The sequence below is a fragment of the Prosopis cineraria genome, unplaced genomic scaffold (genome assembly GCF_029017545.1).
Source record: "Prosopis cineraria cultivar Desert tree isolate PC_DT_omini unplaced genomic scaffold, ASM2901754v1 PC1404, whole genome shotgun sequence".
NCBI lineage: Eukaryota > Viridiplantae > Streptophyta > Magnoliopsida > Fabales > Fabaceae > Prosopis > Prosopis cineraria.
Window position 1 is genome coordinate 13,237 of NW_026556729.1, and position 19,026 is coordinate 32,262.

The 19,026-nt window shown below is 30.9% G+C and overlaps 2 protein-coding genes across 10 annotated transcripts; one reads left to right on the forward strand and one right to left on the reverse strand.

Annotated features, from left to right (window-relative positions):
- The first annotated feature begins 4,482 nt into the window (after nt 1-4,482).
- LOC129300044 (probable tRNA N6-adenosine threonylcarbamoyltransferase, mitochondrial) lies at nt 4,483-15,483 on the forward strand. Of its 6 annotated transcripts, XR_008590690.1 has the most exons (15): nt 4,483-4,826; nt 5,154-5,198; nt 6,521-6,595; nt 7,097-7,193; nt 7,843-7,933; nt 8,391-8,440; nt 9,252-9,442; nt 10,146-10,231; nt 10,675-10,750; nt 10,944-11,027; nt 11,146-11,260; nt 11,874-11,962; nt 13,553-13,677; nt 14,366-14,428; nt 14,977-15,483. XR_008590690.1 is itself a non-coding variant. In XM_054938564.1 (14 exons), coding segments are annotated over exons 1-14 (1,386 nt in total). In that variant the 5' UTR covers nt 4,483-4,565; the 3' UTR covers nt 14,978-15,481. The 6 variants fall into 6 exon arrangements, 4 of the variants coding, with proteins under 4 accessions (XP_054794539.1, XP_054794538.1, XP_054794540.1 ...); XR_008590691.1 differs by lacking the exons at nt 14,366-14,428; nt 14,977-15,483 and adding an exon at nt 12,109-12,212 and having other exon boundaries at nt 13,553-13,688; XM_054938564.1 differs by lacking the exon at nt 14,366-14,428 and having other exon boundaries at nt 14,977-15,481.
- LOC129300045 (V-type proton ATPase subunit G 1-like) lies at nt 14,168-16,553 on the reverse strand. 4 transcript variants are annotated; one of them, XM_054938568.1, is made up of 5 exons: nt 16,513-16,553; nt 16,080-16,172; nt 15,744-15,844; nt 14,950-15,106; nt 14,168-14,397 (listed from the first exon to the last, which is right to left on the reverse strand). In XM_054938568.1, the coding sequence occupies exons 2-4, from the start codon at nt 16,165-16,167 to the stop codon at nt 14,963-14,965; spliced, it is 333 nt and encodes a 110-aa protein (XP_054794543.1). In that variant the 5' UTR covers nt 16,168-16,172; nt 16,513-16,553; the 3' UTR covers nt 14,168-14,397; nt 14,950-14,962. The 4 variants fall into 4 exon arrangements, with proteins under 4 accessions (XP_054794543.1, XP_054794544.1, XP_054794542.1 ...); XM_054938569.1 differs by lacking the exon at nt 16,513-16,553 and adding an exon at nt 16,273-16,468; XM_054938567.1 differs by lacking the exon at nt 16,513-16,553 and adding an exon at nt 16,268-16,468.
- Nucleotides 16,554-19,026: the final 2,473 nt, after the last annotated feature.

A 19,026-nucleotide genomic window follows, 5' to 3' on the forward strand; every position in this document is an offset into this window, starting at 1 on the left:
TCATGAGTCCACTTGGCCATCTTTAATCCAACCAATTATTGAGAGTCATGTATTAATGCATGAGAAAGGTTTAGTGAATTCTATTAAAAAGATATATTTCACTTTATTATGGTCTGTTTTTGTGTTTTACATTTCAAAATCCAACTTTTAAGTGGGTGTTATGTTTCTTTTGTAAATTAAAACAATCAGCAGTGCTATTGATTTAAATAGAGATAAATCTCCCTATACATTCAAGCATATACTCCCTCCCCTAAAAAATATAACACATTTTTAATTGAATCTCACATCTAATAAAGTAGTTATCTATTTTTTAACTAATTTTATCCTTTTATATTTACCCCTATTAAACATTCTACAGTAAATATAAACTTATTTTCAATAGAGGTATTTTTTAAAAAAAGACAATGATTACACCTCAAAAAACAAAAAATGTCTTATATTTTTAAATATCCAACTCCTCAAAAAATGCCTTATATTTTTGAATGGAGGGAGTAATTGTCATGGTTTTGCAGCTTCTCTTTTTCATATTTTTAACAAAAACGTATGAATAATTATTTATACACATTCAAATATTGGTAGAAATTTCAAAATTCATCTTAATTAAATAAAAAATAAAAGATGGTCAGTTATAATAACTTTGGGTGCCCAATGCAATCTTCTAGATGTTGAAAGGGTAAATTTTACTTTAAATAATTTTAAAATATTAAACTATCTTAAGTAAATATATAGTTGATGGGCAAAAATGGTCTTCAATTTTTTTAAGAAGTATACTGCATACATATTTATACCAACTTTATCCTTTATCTTTATTTAATTTTTCTAACAAAATCATTTATATTTAATTACACCAACAGCTTTCTTTTACCATTCTTGTTGACAATTAAATTTTAGAGTAAAAAACCATTGACCTCCCTTCCATTTTACTTAAATTACAGATACTTTCTTTTTTATTTTTAAAATTAACACTTAGTCTAATTTTTAATGCCGTTAAGAATATTATGTTAGGTTTATAGTTAATTTTTTTAATTTGTCATTAAGTAAAAAAATTAAAATTATTAATTTTTTCTTATAATCTAATTGTATATTCTTTCTTTCTCTCTCCAATTTAAAGAACTTTAAATAATTAAGTATAACAATATTCAAATAAAAAAATTTAATATATCTTACTAAAATTATATAAACTAATTTATCTCTTATTATATTAAATTCCTATTTTATTAAGTCTTTTACATACTTGTTTGAAATATTATTTTAGCTGACTTATTTATTTAATTATTTTAATATTACTAAATAAATAATTTTGCAAAATCAAAAAATTAAAATATAAACTAAAAATGTAAAAATATTGTCATTAATTTTTTTGGATGAATTAAATAATTTTTAGATAACATTTATATTTAAAGAGGAAAATTTTAATTAAAAGTATGTAATTTAATAGTTAATTAACAATTGAGTGGATTGAAATGAAATCTTAAAAATGTAATGGAGGTTTGCATTTAATAATTATTGATTTTAATTGATGTTCATTTGGGTTTTAAAAATAAAGATAATATATTCGTACTTAAAGTACAATAGAAAGGAGATTACTATATTTTACTCTAAATTTTGATGCCTAAATTGCATTTATGTAAGTATTTGAATTATGTTAATAGGAAAAAACACACACGCAGTATTTTAAATAGACAAACATACAATAAAAATTCATTTAATAAAATATCAAATTATTGTTTCCATGCCCACTCCAGGCTTTTCTTCTCTCGCTGTGAGAAAGGACCAAAAGGCTAGGTGATTGCGAAGAGAGAGATCGCATCTTGCTACAACGTCACAATATCAGCAAAAAAGCAGATTCATGCTCTCATGCTCGTTTAAAACCATTTATGGTTTGTTATTCTGAGAATTAATATTTTATAAAATATATTTAAAAATAAAAAATAATAATTTTATTTTTTTATTTTTTAAAATAATAATTTCGAAAACACTTAAAATATATTTTTATTATTTTGTTCTTTAAAATAATATTTTTTACTTTTTAAAATATTTTTTAAAAATACGTTATCAAATAAATTTTTATTTTAAAAAATAGAAAATTATTTTTAAAATAGTTTGCCAAACAGACTTGTTTCTTTGCTCTCTGAAAGTTCCTTGACTGGAGTTGATGAAAGATGATGGCGCTTTGGAAGAGGGAGATGGTGGTGACCGACAGGTTAGGAGCAAATATGCCATTTTATAAAAAAATAAAATGATAAATAAGTCACAAAAAACTAAAAAATAATTATCATATTTTGTGACATCTATTTATCATTTATATATTTTAAAGGTATTTTATTTTTATTATACCTTATTTATTTTTGAAGTTGATAATTTGAGTCAAGCCACCTATTCAAAAAAAATTAACGCTAGATTTGATTATATAAATTTTTTAAAGAGGGTAAAATATTTTAGAATTAATTTAAATAAATTTAGTTTAAATTGAGTCCGATTTGAATAAACTCAAACTGTTAAAATTTTTAATTTTATATATGTCAAAAAATTTTTGGTCAAGAATTTTGACTCAAAAAAAGTTGCCGTAAGGAGTGCGAGTTGACCCTTGAAGAAGGGGTTACTTGAGCATGGGGCAAGGGCGTGAGCGTCAAGGCAACGTGACAGAGCCTCTTATTTGCAACATAATATATTATATATATATATATATATATATCTAAGGCCACAATAATTCCCCACATCTAATTAATCACTTTTGCTCTGTTCCCTGCTTCTTACAATTCCCCTTCGAACGCTTTCTTCATACAGCTTCATCTATTCATTTACATATCTATCAAATGGCTGTGCTAAGGACAGGCTTAACTTTCGGATTAGGAACCATGTTTGGGATTGTGATTAGTCGAGCTTTTCATCACCGTCATTTTCCTCATCATCATAAAACTCACCGTTTTTGGCACTGCCCCAAGCAGGCTCAGGCTCACGCCCAAGGCCAAACTCAAGTCGAGGCACAAGCTCAGGCAAAGGAAACTATTGATGATGATCAAGCAATCAAGGTTTAATTTGATGGTGAAACCCAAGGTTTCTGGATTTTATGCGTGTATAAGGATTTGGAGAATTTCATGTATTAGTAGCTGGTTAGGTAGGCAGCTGGAGAGATGTGTTCTTTTTCTTTTTGTAGAAGTACTTTGACTTCTTTTTTTTTTTTGAAATATAATTTTAAATCTTTACATTTTATTATAAATCTTAGCATTTTTTTTAATATTTTAGGTTTTTTATGAACAAAATATAAGGACCTATAACAAAATACAAGCAAAGTGTAGGAATTTAAAGTTATAATTCCTTTCTTTTTGACCCATGGCGTATATGATAATCCTTTTTGAAATACTATTAGGCATTAAATATACTTGCACTTCTTTTAGTGGATATTTGAATCTTAGTTCTTTATGTTAAGAGAGGCTAGTTCTTTTTATCACTAAATTTAAAATTTTTAAATTAAAAAATATAGAGTCAAGGTCTTGAAAGCTAAGACCAGGCTGGTCAAATTAAAGCCCTGAGGTGTAATCTGGCTTTATAAGACCAGCCTGTTTATGCCCTGTCGGTCTTAATTGACACCGCTACATGAAAGTATTTTGATTTTGTAATTGAAGAATCATTACAACATGTTATGTACTTATGTTAATAATCACTATTGTTACATTTTGTTTTTCTCAATAACTTTGTTTGATCTTCCTTTCATCTAATTCTTATTGAGATTTGAGTATTGACAACAACCTACGTCACCTTGATCCTTTGGTTAATCTAACATTTAGGTGCTCTAGCCTTTAATATAAGATTGTAAAGTGAACTAATCTCATACTTATTAAAAAAACATTTGTTATATCTTTAAAATTATGAAAAAATTGCAACCTTTTTTATTTTACAATTATTTGCAATTAGTAATCATAATAAATTATTGTTTAAGAATATAAACCATAATAAATAAAAGAAAATAAAAATAATTATTCTAACTTGCATTGAATCAATGAGGGCATTGGCTCAATTAAACTAGTTTCAATTAAAATGATTTTTTAATATAATATATATGAAAAATAACATAGATAATATATATCTTTATGTTATTATTTCTATATCAAGTTACAAGATAATTTTAAAAATATAAAAAAAATATAACTTTAGATTCATATACTTTACTCGTATTTTGTTATTAGTCCTTGTATTTTTTTCAATAGTTTTGGTCTTTGTATTTTAATTTTTTTTTTATGATTTTAGATTCTTTCATAAACAAAGTGTAATAATTTTGAAATGATCTAAAATAATAAAAAATAAAAATATAAGGATTAAATATATTTAAAAAAATATAATAACTAATAATAAAATATAAGTAAAGTACATAAATTTAAAGTTGTGTTTTTTTTTTTTAAATTATTTTATTATTTTAAAATATAAAATAATTCAATAAAATCCTCTCATCCACGGTCATCATCCCCTCGCGTTGCCCATTAGCCGAAGTGGTGGCGTTAGCGGGAGCGAGACTTTTTTCTGTGCCACATTCATCATACCGTTGCCAGTTGCCCTCCTTCTCCAAAATGGCTGCTCCGTCAGCATTTTCCCGCCTAAATATGCTCCCAAAACCTTCCATTTTCAGAGCAGTCAACAATTTTCAAAGAACCCGACTTCCACCCAAATGGTCATTTCCCAATTCTTCACTCCATAAATCCTCTTCCATGATAGCCTGCCTTTCCTCCTCATCACGTTCTATTCTGACCTCCCTTGACGTTTCAAAGCACGACGGCGATTTGGTCGTTCTGGGAATTGAAACAAGCTGCGACGACACTGCTTCCGCCGTTGTAAGTATTCGGGTCTTCTTCTTTGGGCATACTATGCTTGCTCCCTCAAAGTAAGCCCTAATCACTCAGATTGGTAAATCAATGGTAAAAGCTAACTATTTATTAAAAATGTTAATCCCAGTTAAAACTGATGGCAAAGGCCTAACTTCATGGGTATTTTCTGTCGTACATCAGAGTAGATATGCCAATTTTGTAATTACGCTTTGGTTCAAGGGAAAAATATAGTTTCTCCATCTTCTCATGGCGTGGATTCATTAGTGTAACTGTGTTTTAAGAGGTATTGTTTGTGTTCCTTTCTTTTGTTGATTTATGGTTTCTATTGTGTAGGTGAGAAGCAATGGTGAAATCCTGAGCCAAGTAATATCTTCTCAGGTACTGCATAGGCTGACTTAGTTTTGTAGTTTTTGCGATGAAAATTTTTACCTTTTCCATAACTGTTATCTTAAATTATAGTCCTTTTGAAATGGAAAAAAAGTAGTTTGTTTTTCCACTGGTCATCAAGGAATAAATCAAGAAAGGGAAAATAACAATCAAGGACCCCTAGAGACAAGTAGTTACGCTGCAGGACTAAATGATTCTGATATTACTTTGCAGAACCAAAGCACCTACCTTTGTTGTGAAAAGACAAAAATACCCCTTCATGTGTATATTATCTACTCTTTTATCAACAACTCTCCATTTGGAAGAAAGCAAATGTTATTTACATTTTAATAGCAATTCATTCTTTTATTAACAACTCTAAAAAATTCACTTGGTGGTATAGAGAAACAAGTGTTATGATTTGATGAACAAGTCTCTGTTTGAAGAAAAAGATACAAGTCCCATTTTCATTTTAACAACAACCAATTCCTTTATTAACAACTCCAAAAAATTAACTTGGTAGTAGAGAGGAACAAGTGTTATGATTCGGTGAACAAATCCTTATTTAAGAAAAAAAAAAAAAAGTCCCATTTTTGTTCTAACAACAATCAATTCCTTCATTAACAACTACAAAATGTTAATTTGGTAAAGGAATTGTTATAATTTGGTGAACAAGTCTTCATTCGAGAAAAAACAAGTCTTATTCTCATTTTAACAACAATCAATTCCCTATAAATAATTTTGTTTTTTCACAACAAATTTTAATTACATTTAGGTCCTTTGGTCTTGCAGCGTAATTAATTGTCTCCAGGGGTCCTTGATTGTGATTTTCCTAATCAAGAAATTATGTGGCATAAACTCTAGTGAATTGCTCTTTGATGAATTGTCAACATGCATGCTTCTTGTTATTGGGGTGTACTTTCTCCAGCAGGCTAATGAGAACAAGGCTTCTGCAAACACAGTGATGCTCTAGTCAGCGAGTGCTGTAATGTTGCTTGAAAGTAATGGGAATATAAATTGTACCTGGAGGGAGGGGGTGTACCATCTCATTCAAGCTTCGATGTGACATTTTAAAGTGAAAATATCATTCTGCATATGCTCATCAAGGAAGAACGTGGTGTCAAAAAATTACAAATCTAAATGAAAGGAAAATAGTCTGGCATCACTATTATGAATATTATCCATACTGCTATTTTTTGTTGGTACTAGCAATCCTGGGCAGGCATAAGTTTCATTGTTATTGTCCACTTGGTTTTATATAATGTGGTTTATGTTATTGTTTTTGCCTGCTTATAGACATCTATTTGCATCTGACTTCTATTCACCAAATGAAGGCTGACTTGCTTGTGAAATATGGAGGTGTTGCTCCAAAAATGGCAGAAGAAGCTCACTCACAAGTGATTGATTGGGTATAGTATTCCTTTATTTGTATTTGAGTTTGTTAAATATTTAGTTAGTGTATTGTAAAATGGAAGTCAACAGAAATATGCAAACACATGGGAATGAGAAGCAGGGAAAATTTGAGGCTTTTTCTCATTCTTACTTTGTTTGTCAATGTTTGTTGTTTACATACACAATGAATTGAAAGAATCATGGAAGAAATTGACTTATATCCCTGTTTGAACATATCTCATATAGGTCAGGGGAGAGATATCCCTGCCTTTTCTCACGTGCTACAACTCTACAAACCTTATATGGAGCCACATTTTTCCTATTAATCACCTGCATGAGTTCTTATTTTTCTTCCTTTGTGAATGTTATTCTTTAAAACAGTCAATTGTCTTGGTCTACCTAGTGACTATTTTTGTTGATCCTGTGTAAGTTCCCCAAATGTAGTTCTGGTAGAAGGAAAAGTAATCATTGTGTTACTTTAAGTCCTCAGAATTAAGTCTGCCGATTACTTATTACAGGTTGTGCAAGAAACCCTTGATAAAGCTCATTTGACTGAAAAGGATCTCTCTGCTGTTGCTGTTACTATTGGTCCTGGTTTAAGTCTCTGCCTTCGTGGTAAGACATCATGTCATTTTGGCATATTTCTTTTTACATTCTATTTCTTCCTTTAAAAAGGTAAGTAAGCAAGATAGTACTTGATAAAGCTTATTTGGCTGAAAATGATTTCCATCTCTATGGTTGCTGTTACTTATAATCATTGGTGAAGCTCTGTCTTCATGGTAATACACGATTGAATTTAATTTCCATGTATGTGAATTTACATCATATTGAGTCTAATGAAAGGGTTTGTTGCAAATACGACACCTTCTACAAGAAAAGGCAGTATCACTGTGGAAACAAAATAATTAAAATGCAGGTTAGTCACATTAGATTGCCAAAATTTTCAAACTGAAGAGATCAATAAAATGAATGTATGACACTAGACACTATTTTTTGTTAGTTTGTTTATGCATTAACTTTTAGTAGAGAAACATGCTACTAGTTCTGTACTGCTTGCTTAGTAATGCAAAGAAGTTGGAAAGTTTAGACATTCAGTTCAACTGTGGGTAAGATTTTCTGTTCAGACTTCAATCAATGTCATTGAATATTACGTGCTCATGACAATTCTAGAACTGGCATGACTTTACTATCTAGTCATTCCTGAGTTTTAGAAGAAATTCTTGCTATGAATCATGAATTCCTTTGGTCTACTTGCATGATGCAGTGGGTGTGCAAAAAGCAAGGAGAGTTGCTGGAACCTTTAATTTGCCAATTATTGGCGTACATCACATGGAAGCTCATGCTCTAGTGGCCAGGTAAAGGTATAATGTCTTCATATTTATCATTTATTTTATTGCTCCATATATGATGAGGTGCGCTAGCAAATTACAATGCTTGAATTGAGAACTTAATTGTTACTCCCTTTGGTCCTATTTGCAGGACACTTTCTAGAAATAATTTTTGATCCAAAATATAGGACACCTTGTAATAATTAAATCACTTTTCCAATTTTACCCTTTTTTGATTAGCATGAAGGTATTTAATATAGTTGTATCATTATTTAAAGCTAAGGATAAAAATGAAAATATATTTTATTTTTTAATTATATCAAGAAAACTAATTTTTTTGAGATGTGTGAAATGGTTGAAAGCGTTCTACAATAAGGACTAGAGGGAATGTATGTTAACATGTGTCAGAAGTTGTCTGCTTGTTATCAGTTTTATATGGGAAAATATTATTTTTCTATGAGGCATACATATTTGTTCTTTTTAGGTTAATTGAGCGAGATTTGCAGTTTCCATTCATGGCACTGCTTATTTCTGGTAATTATTCTTTTCTGTTTCATTAAATTTATCTATCATGCTAGTTTTCTTCCTTAGACTTCCTTTAATGGCTGGACTTTTCATTTTGTTTCTTATACTTCTGATCATGCAATCAATTTTCTTGGTTCAGGTGAATGATGTGGCCTTCTTAGATAATGACAAATAAGGGCTGCATGGTAAAATTGCACATCAGGCTGCTAACCTTGTTTTGATGACCTGTAAACATAATATAGGAAATAAAATCACAAGTGCATCAAACATTTTAACCAAAATAAATGCATATGGGTAAGAGAGCAAATGTGAAAGGAAAAGGATTATCATAGCTAAAAAGTGGCAAGGACCAACATGATAACTAATGAATTTGAGTTAGAATATTTTTTGTCTGTAAAAAACAATTTTCTTGTTTTAGCTTCTTCCAAAGGAGAAGATCCATTTTTCTGTTTCTTTCTTGGGGCAGGAATTTAACTCAGAAGCAACTTATTTTCAATTAAGAAACTTGGCCAAACATGACAAAATCTCAAAACATATGCTCCTTTTAAAAAAAGTGTACTTCTACCCTTGAAGAAGCCTGCCAAACAGGTTATACTTAGCAGATTAGAGTCATTTTTTTTTTGTTAGCAATGACATAAGAGGTATTTCCTTGTAATACAAAGATTGTTCTTGTTACATTTTTTTTATTAGTCCAGTCAATTGCTAACATTTTTCCAGACACAGCCGCTATTGGATATATTCTACCGCGTACCATCTCTGGTGATATGCTCTGATATATTTCTGAGAATAATGGAAAATATTGTATTCATGCAATTCCTAGGAGGTCACAATCTACTCATACTTGCTCGTGATCTTGGGCAATACATACAACTTGGTACTACAATAGATGATGCGATTGGAGAGGCATATGACAAAATAGCTAAATGGCTTGGTCTTGATATGAGGAGGAGTGGTGGTCCTGCTATAGAGGAACTTGCTCGGGAGGGTAATGCAGAATCAGTCAGTTTTTCAGTATGTCACATCCTATCATTAGTTTATGACCCATGGTATGCATGGCTAATTTATTGAAGGAGTACTATGCAATTATTTATTTCCTTATCATCTAGTTCTCTAATGAAAACATTGTAAGCTTATATCATTGAACTTGACATTTAAAAGGCCATTTTTAAGAGAGAATAAATAATAGGGCCAATGCAAGTAATGAATGGGAATGGTTTATGTAAATACAGAATGGGAATATAGGTAGGAGTAACTAACTTATACGGAAGTGCATTTGAGTGTTGAGCTGCTCTGGGTTTGTTATATCAAACACAATCTTAAGCAATATATTAAGGTACAAAAACATCAGGGTGCCAGTTTCTACATTTTTTAGGAGTGTTGCGTGGTCTCAACTCTTATTTGATGAATATTGTTTAGTTTCCACTCCACCTTAAACAAAGAATTTAAGCAAGAAAAAAAGTAAACTTAATTGATGTCTAGCTTGTAACATCTTATTGTCAAGTGTCAAAAAACTATGCAACACGTGGATAATATATGTTATAGAGGTGGTATATGCTATACTTTCTTTTCTTATTGGTTGAGAGCTAGATGATGCTTTCTTCCTTCACTAATAATTGATTGATTCGTAAAAAGTAGATTTTTGATCCTTTTCAGAAATTACTATGTCTATGGCTTACCTTGTGGTCAAATAAATTTGTCACTGCCTTGTTTCTAGGTTCCAATGAAGCATCACAAAGATTGTAACTTCTCATATGCTGGTCTGAAAACCCAAGTGAGGCTAGCAATTGAATCTAAAAAGATGTATGTAAATATTTCAAGCTGTGATTATTAATGTCTTTTCTGTACTGAACAAAAAAAATGATGGACTGAGGCCTAGCATGTGTTCTGTGCTTAATTTTGTTACATGGCATTCTGGACAATGTGGTTTTTAGTAGTCCTAATATAAGTTCTTTCTGTTGTGATGGACTGAATGCTTTGAGTATTTTACATATATAAAACATTGCATGCTTTGAGTACTTGTTACTTGGCATTCTGGAAAATGTGTTTTCCTTTTGTTTATATATGAACACTTTGACTCTAATATTACTTATCAAGGCCATGGCTTTTGATAGATGAGAAAATATTACGTGATTTAGCATGTGCATTTAAAGAAGTATCAAGTAATATAATAGTAAAATGTGCGGACAAATTTAGTTTCTTGTCATTTTGCCACCCCACATACTCATAATATGGGCCATACACAGTGATGCGAAAATTCCCATTTCTTCTGCAAGTAGTGAGGACCGAGTTTCTAGAGCTGATATTGCTGCTTCCTTTCAGGTTGGTTATTATGCTTAATAGGTTTTGCAAAGTAAAATGTAAATATCTCTTCCTTTTTGGATTGGTTGACTCCAGTTAATGGACTTATATATGGGGTTTCACTTTTATAATTTCCTTCTTTTTGATGTCCCATTAACTTGGGTGGTTTATCTTCATATCCCTTATTAATCAATTTTTTCTGTATGTCAAGCAGCGGGTTGCAGTATTACATCTTGAGGAAAGATGTGAACGAGCAATACAATGGGCGTTGAAGATGGAGCCTTCTATAAAATACTTGGTAGTTAGAAGTCAACATTTGTTGCTTTGTCAGTCAAACAATGTCAATGCATTAAATTTTCTGTTAATTGTTCACTGGAAAAGTGGAATGCTGTTCATTTTTATACTTTTAACCGCAGGTAGTTTCTGGAGGTGTTGCATCAAATCAATATGTTAGGTCTCGGCTAGATATGGTTGTAAAGAAGAATGGCCTACAACTAGTATGCCCTCCTCCTAGCCTTTGTACTGACAATGGTAATAATTTATTCCTAGTTTTAGTTATAGGCAAGTAGGTAAGTTTTCAATTTGGTCTTTGATCAATATTCGTTTGGATTTCAGTTCTCGAACATTGAAGTGCCTGCAATGTCTCCGTCTTTGTTGACTTGGACCATTTTTGTTTACTTGACACTGACAAGTCATAAAAATTGGGGGGGGGGGGGGAGGGAAATCCTGCAACATTTTAATTATTGAAGGACTAAATTGAAAATCCATCTATTTATCAAGAATTAACATATATTTATCCTCTAGAATCCAGGACTTGTTTGGTAAAAAGAATGAATTGAAATGAATGGGAAATAAAATTAACGGTGATTTTGAAGATAGAAAATGATCTTTATACCGATGCTTTGAAAAATAATAAAAAAAGTATACATTGTTGTACATTGATTATAAAGATATGAAAAAGAAAGAAAGAAAGTGATCTTATTTCCTTAGACAAACCTACGGAATGGAACTTTCCTGAGTAAACTAGTTTGGTTAAGAAAATAAGAGTTTTTAATTTGGTCCAATTAACTTTCTTTATCCAATTGCTCAAAGAGGTGTGCAAATTTGCTGGTTATAACCCACAGCATGCTCATGAACTGACTAGGGGTGATGGTTGCTTGGACTGGCATTGAGCACTTTCGCATGGGAAGATATGACCCTCCTCCTCCTCCACAAGAACCTGAAGACTTTGTGGTAAGTTTTGTAAACTGTGACATTACATGGACTGAGCTACTAGTTGATCAATTGGGACTCTAGTTTTCTGAGGAAGATGTCATGATGTTAAATAATATTAATGTAAAGACAATCTGATGGAATCCTCACTGTTTTTTAAATCACAGCGGTAATGAGATAAGGTTAAAGCAAAAGTTCAGATTAAGCCCTTAACCTGTGGGAGATTGGAAGACATACAGAACTCACTGAGAACAGAACTAAAGTGATAAAGGTAAAGCAAACACAAAGAAACTTCACACAGGCTCCTCGGCATTCTAGAGGCCAGCACTCTCCTATTGTCCCTCAATATCTGGCGCACACTCCTCCCCACCACTATATGCCAGACTTCGTTACTATTTTAACCGACTGCCCTGCCAACTCATCCCTCTTCTTTGTCCTTTTCTTTTTGCTATAAATTTGGGCTGGCATACCAGGCTAAGCACTCTCTACAGACCCATCACAATCTGATTTGACTTAAAAAAGTGTAGCATCAGCCAGCTTCCACAATCCTACCTTATAGTTTGGTTTCCTAGTATGAATCCACTTCTACTTAAACTCAGGATGATCGTTTATATTTAGTTTAGAAATTTGATTGCAACTATGAAGCTTTAAGGCCCATTTGGGTTCTCTCAGTGAAATTCTTTCTTTTGATACAAAGAGAGTGAAATTCTCATTCTCTCACTTTTTTGTAGTGTCTATTACATTATTCTAATGATTGTCCTACAATTTTTATCTTTCTTTTTTCTTTTTGGTCTTTTGGTTAAGATGATAACATAAAAAATCATTTTTCATTGCCCAATCACTTTTTTCATTCTATTTTTAAGGCTCATTTATTTAAGATTAAAAATAAATGATTTTTTAGATGATTTAGAGATTTCATAAGGAGATATTTATTTTGTTGAGATTTTGTAAAAAAGTTGAAATTAATCCTTTATGTTTGGTTATAATAATAAATAGTGATTTTTAGATTTTGTGATATCTTCATGGATCATTGTTTATAAAAAATGATTTATTATTATGTTATTTTAAAATTTTATAATATTTTCATGTATCTTTGTATTTTTATAACATTCTCATCCACTGCATTAGATTACATTTAGAAGTTATTCAAGGCAACTTCTCAAAATAATTATAAATATGCTTTTCTCTCATTTTTTTTTGGTTTTCAAAAGTTTAAACAAATATAATAAAATTAAATTTTTTTTTTTGAAAAAGAATTGATTTTTTCATGAAAAAAAGCTTAAGCAAATGGGCCCTTAATTCTAGCAGTGGGTAAATTTTTTTCCCCTCAATATCTAGGATTCCTTTCAGCTTGAATAGCCATTATTATGCTTGTGTTTTGTCAATCGATATATATATATATATATATTTTATAACATAAATGTAGATAACGTATTTAGAGAGAAACTTCAAAAAGGTAGTAGATGTAAATATGAAAAGAGAGGTCGCCATATAATCACAATCTCGTGTTACCTTCTATCTGAATGCATCAGTACATAAATGCAAAAGATCTGATTTAGTATCTTAGACATCTGGGTAGCAGCTAAACTCTCCATTTTCTTTTCATAACAGTATGATGTACGCCCACGGTGGCCATTAGGAGAAGAGTATGCCGAAGGAAGAAGTGAAGCTCCCTCTGTAAAGAGGGCCCGTGTTCATCCATCTCTGACATCTCTGATACAAGCAGCATCACAATAGTAATCATGACTTGCTTGAGCCTCTATCTTGCTTCAGTCTTCTTTACAAAGAAAATTTATAGCCTCTATCTTGCTTCAGTCATATAATCTATATAGCCGACCCTATCTAGTAGAATAAGGTTTGTTGTTGTTGTTGTTGTATTCAGTTTTCAAAAGATAGTCAGACTCAGACCCAGTCACTGGAATGGATCTAGGATTGAAGTAGTGAGATGAATCTTTGAAATGTTAGCATGCTTATATATTCTAAAACTGGATGTGGGTCTCCGTCATTGCGTATAGTTTTAGAAATGAGTTATATTACTCATGACTTATGAATTGATATGTTGATTTTAGGCTGAAAAGTGTACATGTAATACTGTTTTGTTATTTATTGAAGTTGGTGTTCTTTTGTGCTATGGGATTCATATAATTAGCCTAATCATTTTCTGCTGCTCAACTTATAAACGAGTACAAAAACCAGATTAATTTGTGTGGCTCCATGATTGGCGCTGGAACTAACAGAAAGTTACGTGTAGAACTATAATCTTTAAGTAGAGCATTTAAAGCAAAAATGGAGATTGATATTACAAAGAATTATGATTAAAGAAACCCTCTAACCAGGTCTTCCTGCCAAAACAACACACCATATTAGTGATATAGCAAATGTTTCTAGAGGTGAATTTCTATAGCTTCGCTGCTTTTATTGTAGATGACTCCTTCCGTTGGCTTCTTCATCAATCTCTGAATCTCAAGAAAACAAAACAGTTGCATGGTGAGTAAGGAAATGATAGTTAAGAGGTTGGTTAGGGGCTTTACACACTCCTATTAGCATAAAGAATGAGAGGGGGGGGGGGGGAATAAAACATAAGACACACTATGTAGGAATCAGGAAAGTTTTACTTGAACACAATTCATTCATAAATGATCTTCTACAGATCTTCATGCAGTGTTTTATATATTGAGTATATAATTGACATGTCAAATTGTAGAACTGCATCATTTTAAAACCTATAATTCATTTTGTTATCTGGAATATTAATATCATAATTGATGTACGTAGAACTGCATCATTTTAAAACCTATAAGCCTATTGATTTTATATTTTGTATCTAATTATATCAAGTTTGTATTGAATTAGATGTCATAATTCAGACCATTCAGGCATGATAATGTAATTCCATTGACATTCTTTGAATTTTGTCGAAATTATAGACACATCTTTTACTTTTAAAACCTACACATACGTGCTTTTGCTAAAAAAAGGGCTCGGAAGAAATAAGTCAATCTGCTGACCTTATGTAAGGCATTATACTTTCACAGAAGTAACATGGTTGAGCAGCATGTCAACAATTTCTGCAGAAACCTTTGAAGCCGATGCTCGTAGATCATTGATCTTAGCTTCTGTTTCTTCTTCAAGCCTTTTCACAGTAGATCCAGCGTTCCCACTAGTCTATAAACACATAAGCAAGTAGGGAAAAAAGAAACAGAAAAATAATGATTCAGGTACTGAATTCTTAACCTTACGTGATATTACAACAACAACAACAAGCCTTTATCCCACTAGGTGGGGTCGGTTACATGGATTGCAAGACGTCATTGTGCTCTATCATTTATCAAGCTTTTAGGAATATTATTAATTAAGAGATCGCGTTCAATAACTTCTAAGAGTGTTCTCTTAAACCTTCCTCTACCTCTCTTAATCGGGCTCAAAGTTCTCAAGTAAGAAGCTTATCATACATTTTCTTTAATCATTCACTTGACAGAATACTAATGTACAATATGTTACTTTTAAAGATCAACCTGTGAATTCTTTAATCTTTAGGGTTTGACCATATCCTTGTAAGGTTCGACAGAATTTTATATTGTCGAAGGCCAAATACAACTCTTTTACCCAGGCTTGAAACCGCTATAAAACATAGTGAGCCTTTATGGTTTGACCCTTCAAATAAAATATGCAACGTGCTAAAAAAGACATTATTAAATATAGTGGAATCTGTGTATTTTCATAAAGCTCAAAATGGCTACGCTATCTATATTTTACAAATGGTACAGCACCTTGTGCATTTCACATTTTATATTAACAATACCTCGGAAAGATTCTTTTGGTATTCACTTTCCATGTGGGATTTGTACAGAGCTGCTTCTCTCTCTGCTTCCTCTTTTGCCTGCTTCAATCTTTGAGTTCTCACTGGAGAATTCACACAAACACATGGCATGCATATCACATTTGCTAGGGAAAAGGAAGTAAAACCATGCAGGTTGTGATTCTGATTCATTACAAGTTCTATACTTGTCAACAGATGAATAGAAAATCCAATTGTGGTATGGAATAAATTAATTCAACTGATAAAAAGTAAAGCGTTGAGATTGTAGGATATTATTGAAACACGAAGTTTTTATGATAAAAGGCCATTGAATCTCACAGCTTCTTGCATTGGAAACAATGTGTTGAGCTTCTTGTTCTGCAGTTAACAGCATCTGAATTCCTCCTTGCCCTCTAAAGGGATCCATGGTATCTGGAAAAGGACACAAACATGAAGATGGGATCAAATATATAATTAGTAACAGAACCTATGAAATTAACAAGAGTTAATTATTGATAAACTGTTACCGAACCAAATATTAATCTTTATCCTATCAGAAACGTATTTGAGTAAAATTTCTGATGCCAGCAACGAAATTTCCTGACAGCTATTTGGTCTATGAGAATTCAGAATTTGCAATATAATCAACTGATTGAATTTAACATGGCCAAAAAGGGATTAAGTCAAATGTGGAAGTAAAAAAAATAAAGAAAGAAAGAAAAGTTGGATCATGAAAAGGGTGCTGATTTGAAAAAAGAAATGATTTCATTACTTGAATGAAAAGCTGGTTATGATAAAATGGATAATAATGAGAAGAAGGACGATGCAAGTGTAGTTTGTTGAAGAGTATCCTCCAAAAACTCCTAAATGAGGGGTTTGCGATTGGCTTTGTTATCTACCAAGTCAAATATTACATTTAGAAGCATTTCATTTCATTTGTTTTTTTTTTTTTTTACGTCAATGTAAGATGAATTAACTTTTTAATATATGTTCAAATTATAGGATCATTTATAAATTTTTACCGCCATCCCTTCATATTAAAAATTACATTTCTAAAGTACAATAATAATTACTTCAGACAAAAAAAAAATAATCCTATATTTGTCATTTGTATGGCATGTTTAACAATTATTACGTATGCATTTGGTTAATATAAAATAATTGGAAAATTGCACAATGATTAAATATCTATTACTATTGCAAAAGTGCTATTTCATACAGTTATCTTTCTTAGTTTCCAAAAAAAAAAATTGATAATAATTTATTTAGGAATGATAATATAGTTATTTAGGAATGATAAAATTTTATCCCATATTTGATCCACAACTTGTGCGTATTTTCTTTGTTGCCCCATATTGGAGCTTGAATTATGGGTATTCTATTGTTTTGCATTCGTTAAGAGTTGTTTTGTAATAGACAACATTTTCATTGGTGAGCAACTTATTTCTAAGATTAAGAATGATTTTGGTGTTTGGATTGAAGGACGACAGCAAATTCTGCAACATTATGCCATGCAATTTTTATAAATGATATTTAATATACATAATAATAAGGGATACTAGAATAACGATTACAGGTCTATTAGCTTTTACAATGTTATTTACTTTTTTTCCTCCAAAGTATAATGTAATTAACTTAAGTTGATATTAGAGCATGTTATCTCTCTTAATAGGCTATGAATGCCTCTCTTAATGATTTTGATATTACTCTATAGGACCAAAGTTGTGAAAGGATAAAAATACTTTCATATGATATTATACTCTTTTAACAACTCTTCATGGAAAAAAAAAAATCACATTCACATTTTAACAATAATCAATTCTCTTATTAACAATTTTAAAAATTAACTTGGTAGTAGAGAAAAATAAGTGTTGTGATTTGGTGAACAAATTTCATTTTCATTCGAATAAGAACCAATTTTTTTATTAACAACTCTAAAAAATTAACTTCATAAGATGAATAAGAATTGTAATTCAATGAGCAAGTCTCCATTCAAGAAAAAATAAGTCCCATTTCATTCTAAAACAAAAACAATTCTTTCACTAACAACTACAAAATATTAATTTAGTAAAAGAATTATTATAATCTAAGAACAAGTCTCGATTTGAAAAAAAAAAAAAAGTCTCATTCCTATTTTTAATAATAATCAATTCTCATCACAACAAAAATACATCAAGGGTAGTTTTGTCTTTTCACAACAAATTTTGATTACATTAAATCTTTTGATCCTGCAAAGTAACACAAGAATCATTTCATCTTGCAGCATAATTAATTATTTTTGGGGGTCCTTGATTGTGATTTTCCCAATTCATATTCAAGTAAGTATGTGTTTGAGGATTATGATTTTTATTTCAGGATGATTTAATTTTTTATATTAATTCTTTAATAATGAATTTTTCTACAAACTTTAGGGAAATTATTACATTTCCAGAGGAAAAATGTTATTTAAATAATTCAAATGAATTTTAATGTTATTTAATAAGTTACATTCTTTTTAACTAGACAAATTATGCTGAAAGTTTAAATCTCTACATGGGCTTTTCACTGAATAATTTATATAATAAACACTTCCCCTAATCCAAATTCCAAATGTTTCAAAATGTCAAGGGAAAATGAAAAATAAGGACTCATAAAAAATATCAATATCAAGTTAGGCATATCTTTATAAATAATATATCCCAAATTTAATACTCCTCCCATGTTTTAGTACTAAAATATTTAAAACAACTTAATTTAATATTAATCTTCTTATGAGGTACTTACTCGAGATTCTCCCAAATCTTGAGGCATCCCACCAAGTTCCTCCTTGTGGTGATGAATATGGCAATGGCGGGATATGCATGTTCTATCCACTTGTACCCTTTATGCATCCTCCAATTCGAAGCTTCTTATTTAACCAAATATTTTATCCCAATCAAACCAGTCCCTCAGAAATTTCTATGATCTAACATTGAAATTTAACTCTAACTCATCCATCTTACCTAATCCTCTACATTGACAGAATGTGACTGGACCTTTTTTGTTTTTGGATAAAAGGACCATTTATATTAATCAAAGTCCAAGGTTAAAAGAAGGGGGTGGGGACAATCCCAGAATATTTGTTTGGGAAGTGGCTATTGTTGAAGATAGAAATAAAAACATTGGAAGAAAAAAGAGCCCAAGCGAAAGAGGCCCTGCGTGATGGGACAAACCGGTTTGTTCTTGATGAAGATTGACCCTTTAAATGTTACCACCTAACAGTAGGAGATTGGTGTTAATTGTCGAGACAGTATGTTTTGATTCTCAA

Coding starts and splice junctions, on each gene's coding strand:
- LOC129300044 (XM_054938563.1), top strand. CDS start 4,566: ATGGCTGCTCCGTCAGCATTTTCCCGCCTAAATATGCTCCCAAAACCT. Junction 7,934..8,390: donor GCTCATGCTCTAGTGGCCAG/GTAAAGGTATAA, acceptor TGTTCTTTTTAG/GTTAATTGAGCGAGATTTGC. Junction 11,963..13,552: donor AAGAACCTGAAGACTTTGTG/GTAAGTTTTGTA, acceptor TTTTCATAACAG/TATGATGTACGCCCACGGTG.
- LOC129300045 (XM_054938568.1), bottom strand. CDS start 16,167: ATGGATCCCTTTAGAGGGCAAGGAGGAATTCAGATGCTGTTAACTGCA. Junction 15,845..16,079: donor TGTTTCCAATGCAAGAAGCT/GTGAGATTCAAT, acceptor TGAATTCTCCAG/TGAGAACTCAAAGATTGAAG. Junction 15,107..15,743: donor ACCAAAAGAATCTTTCCGAG/GTATTGTTAATA, acceptor ATGTGTTTATAG/ACTAGTGGGAACGCTGGATC.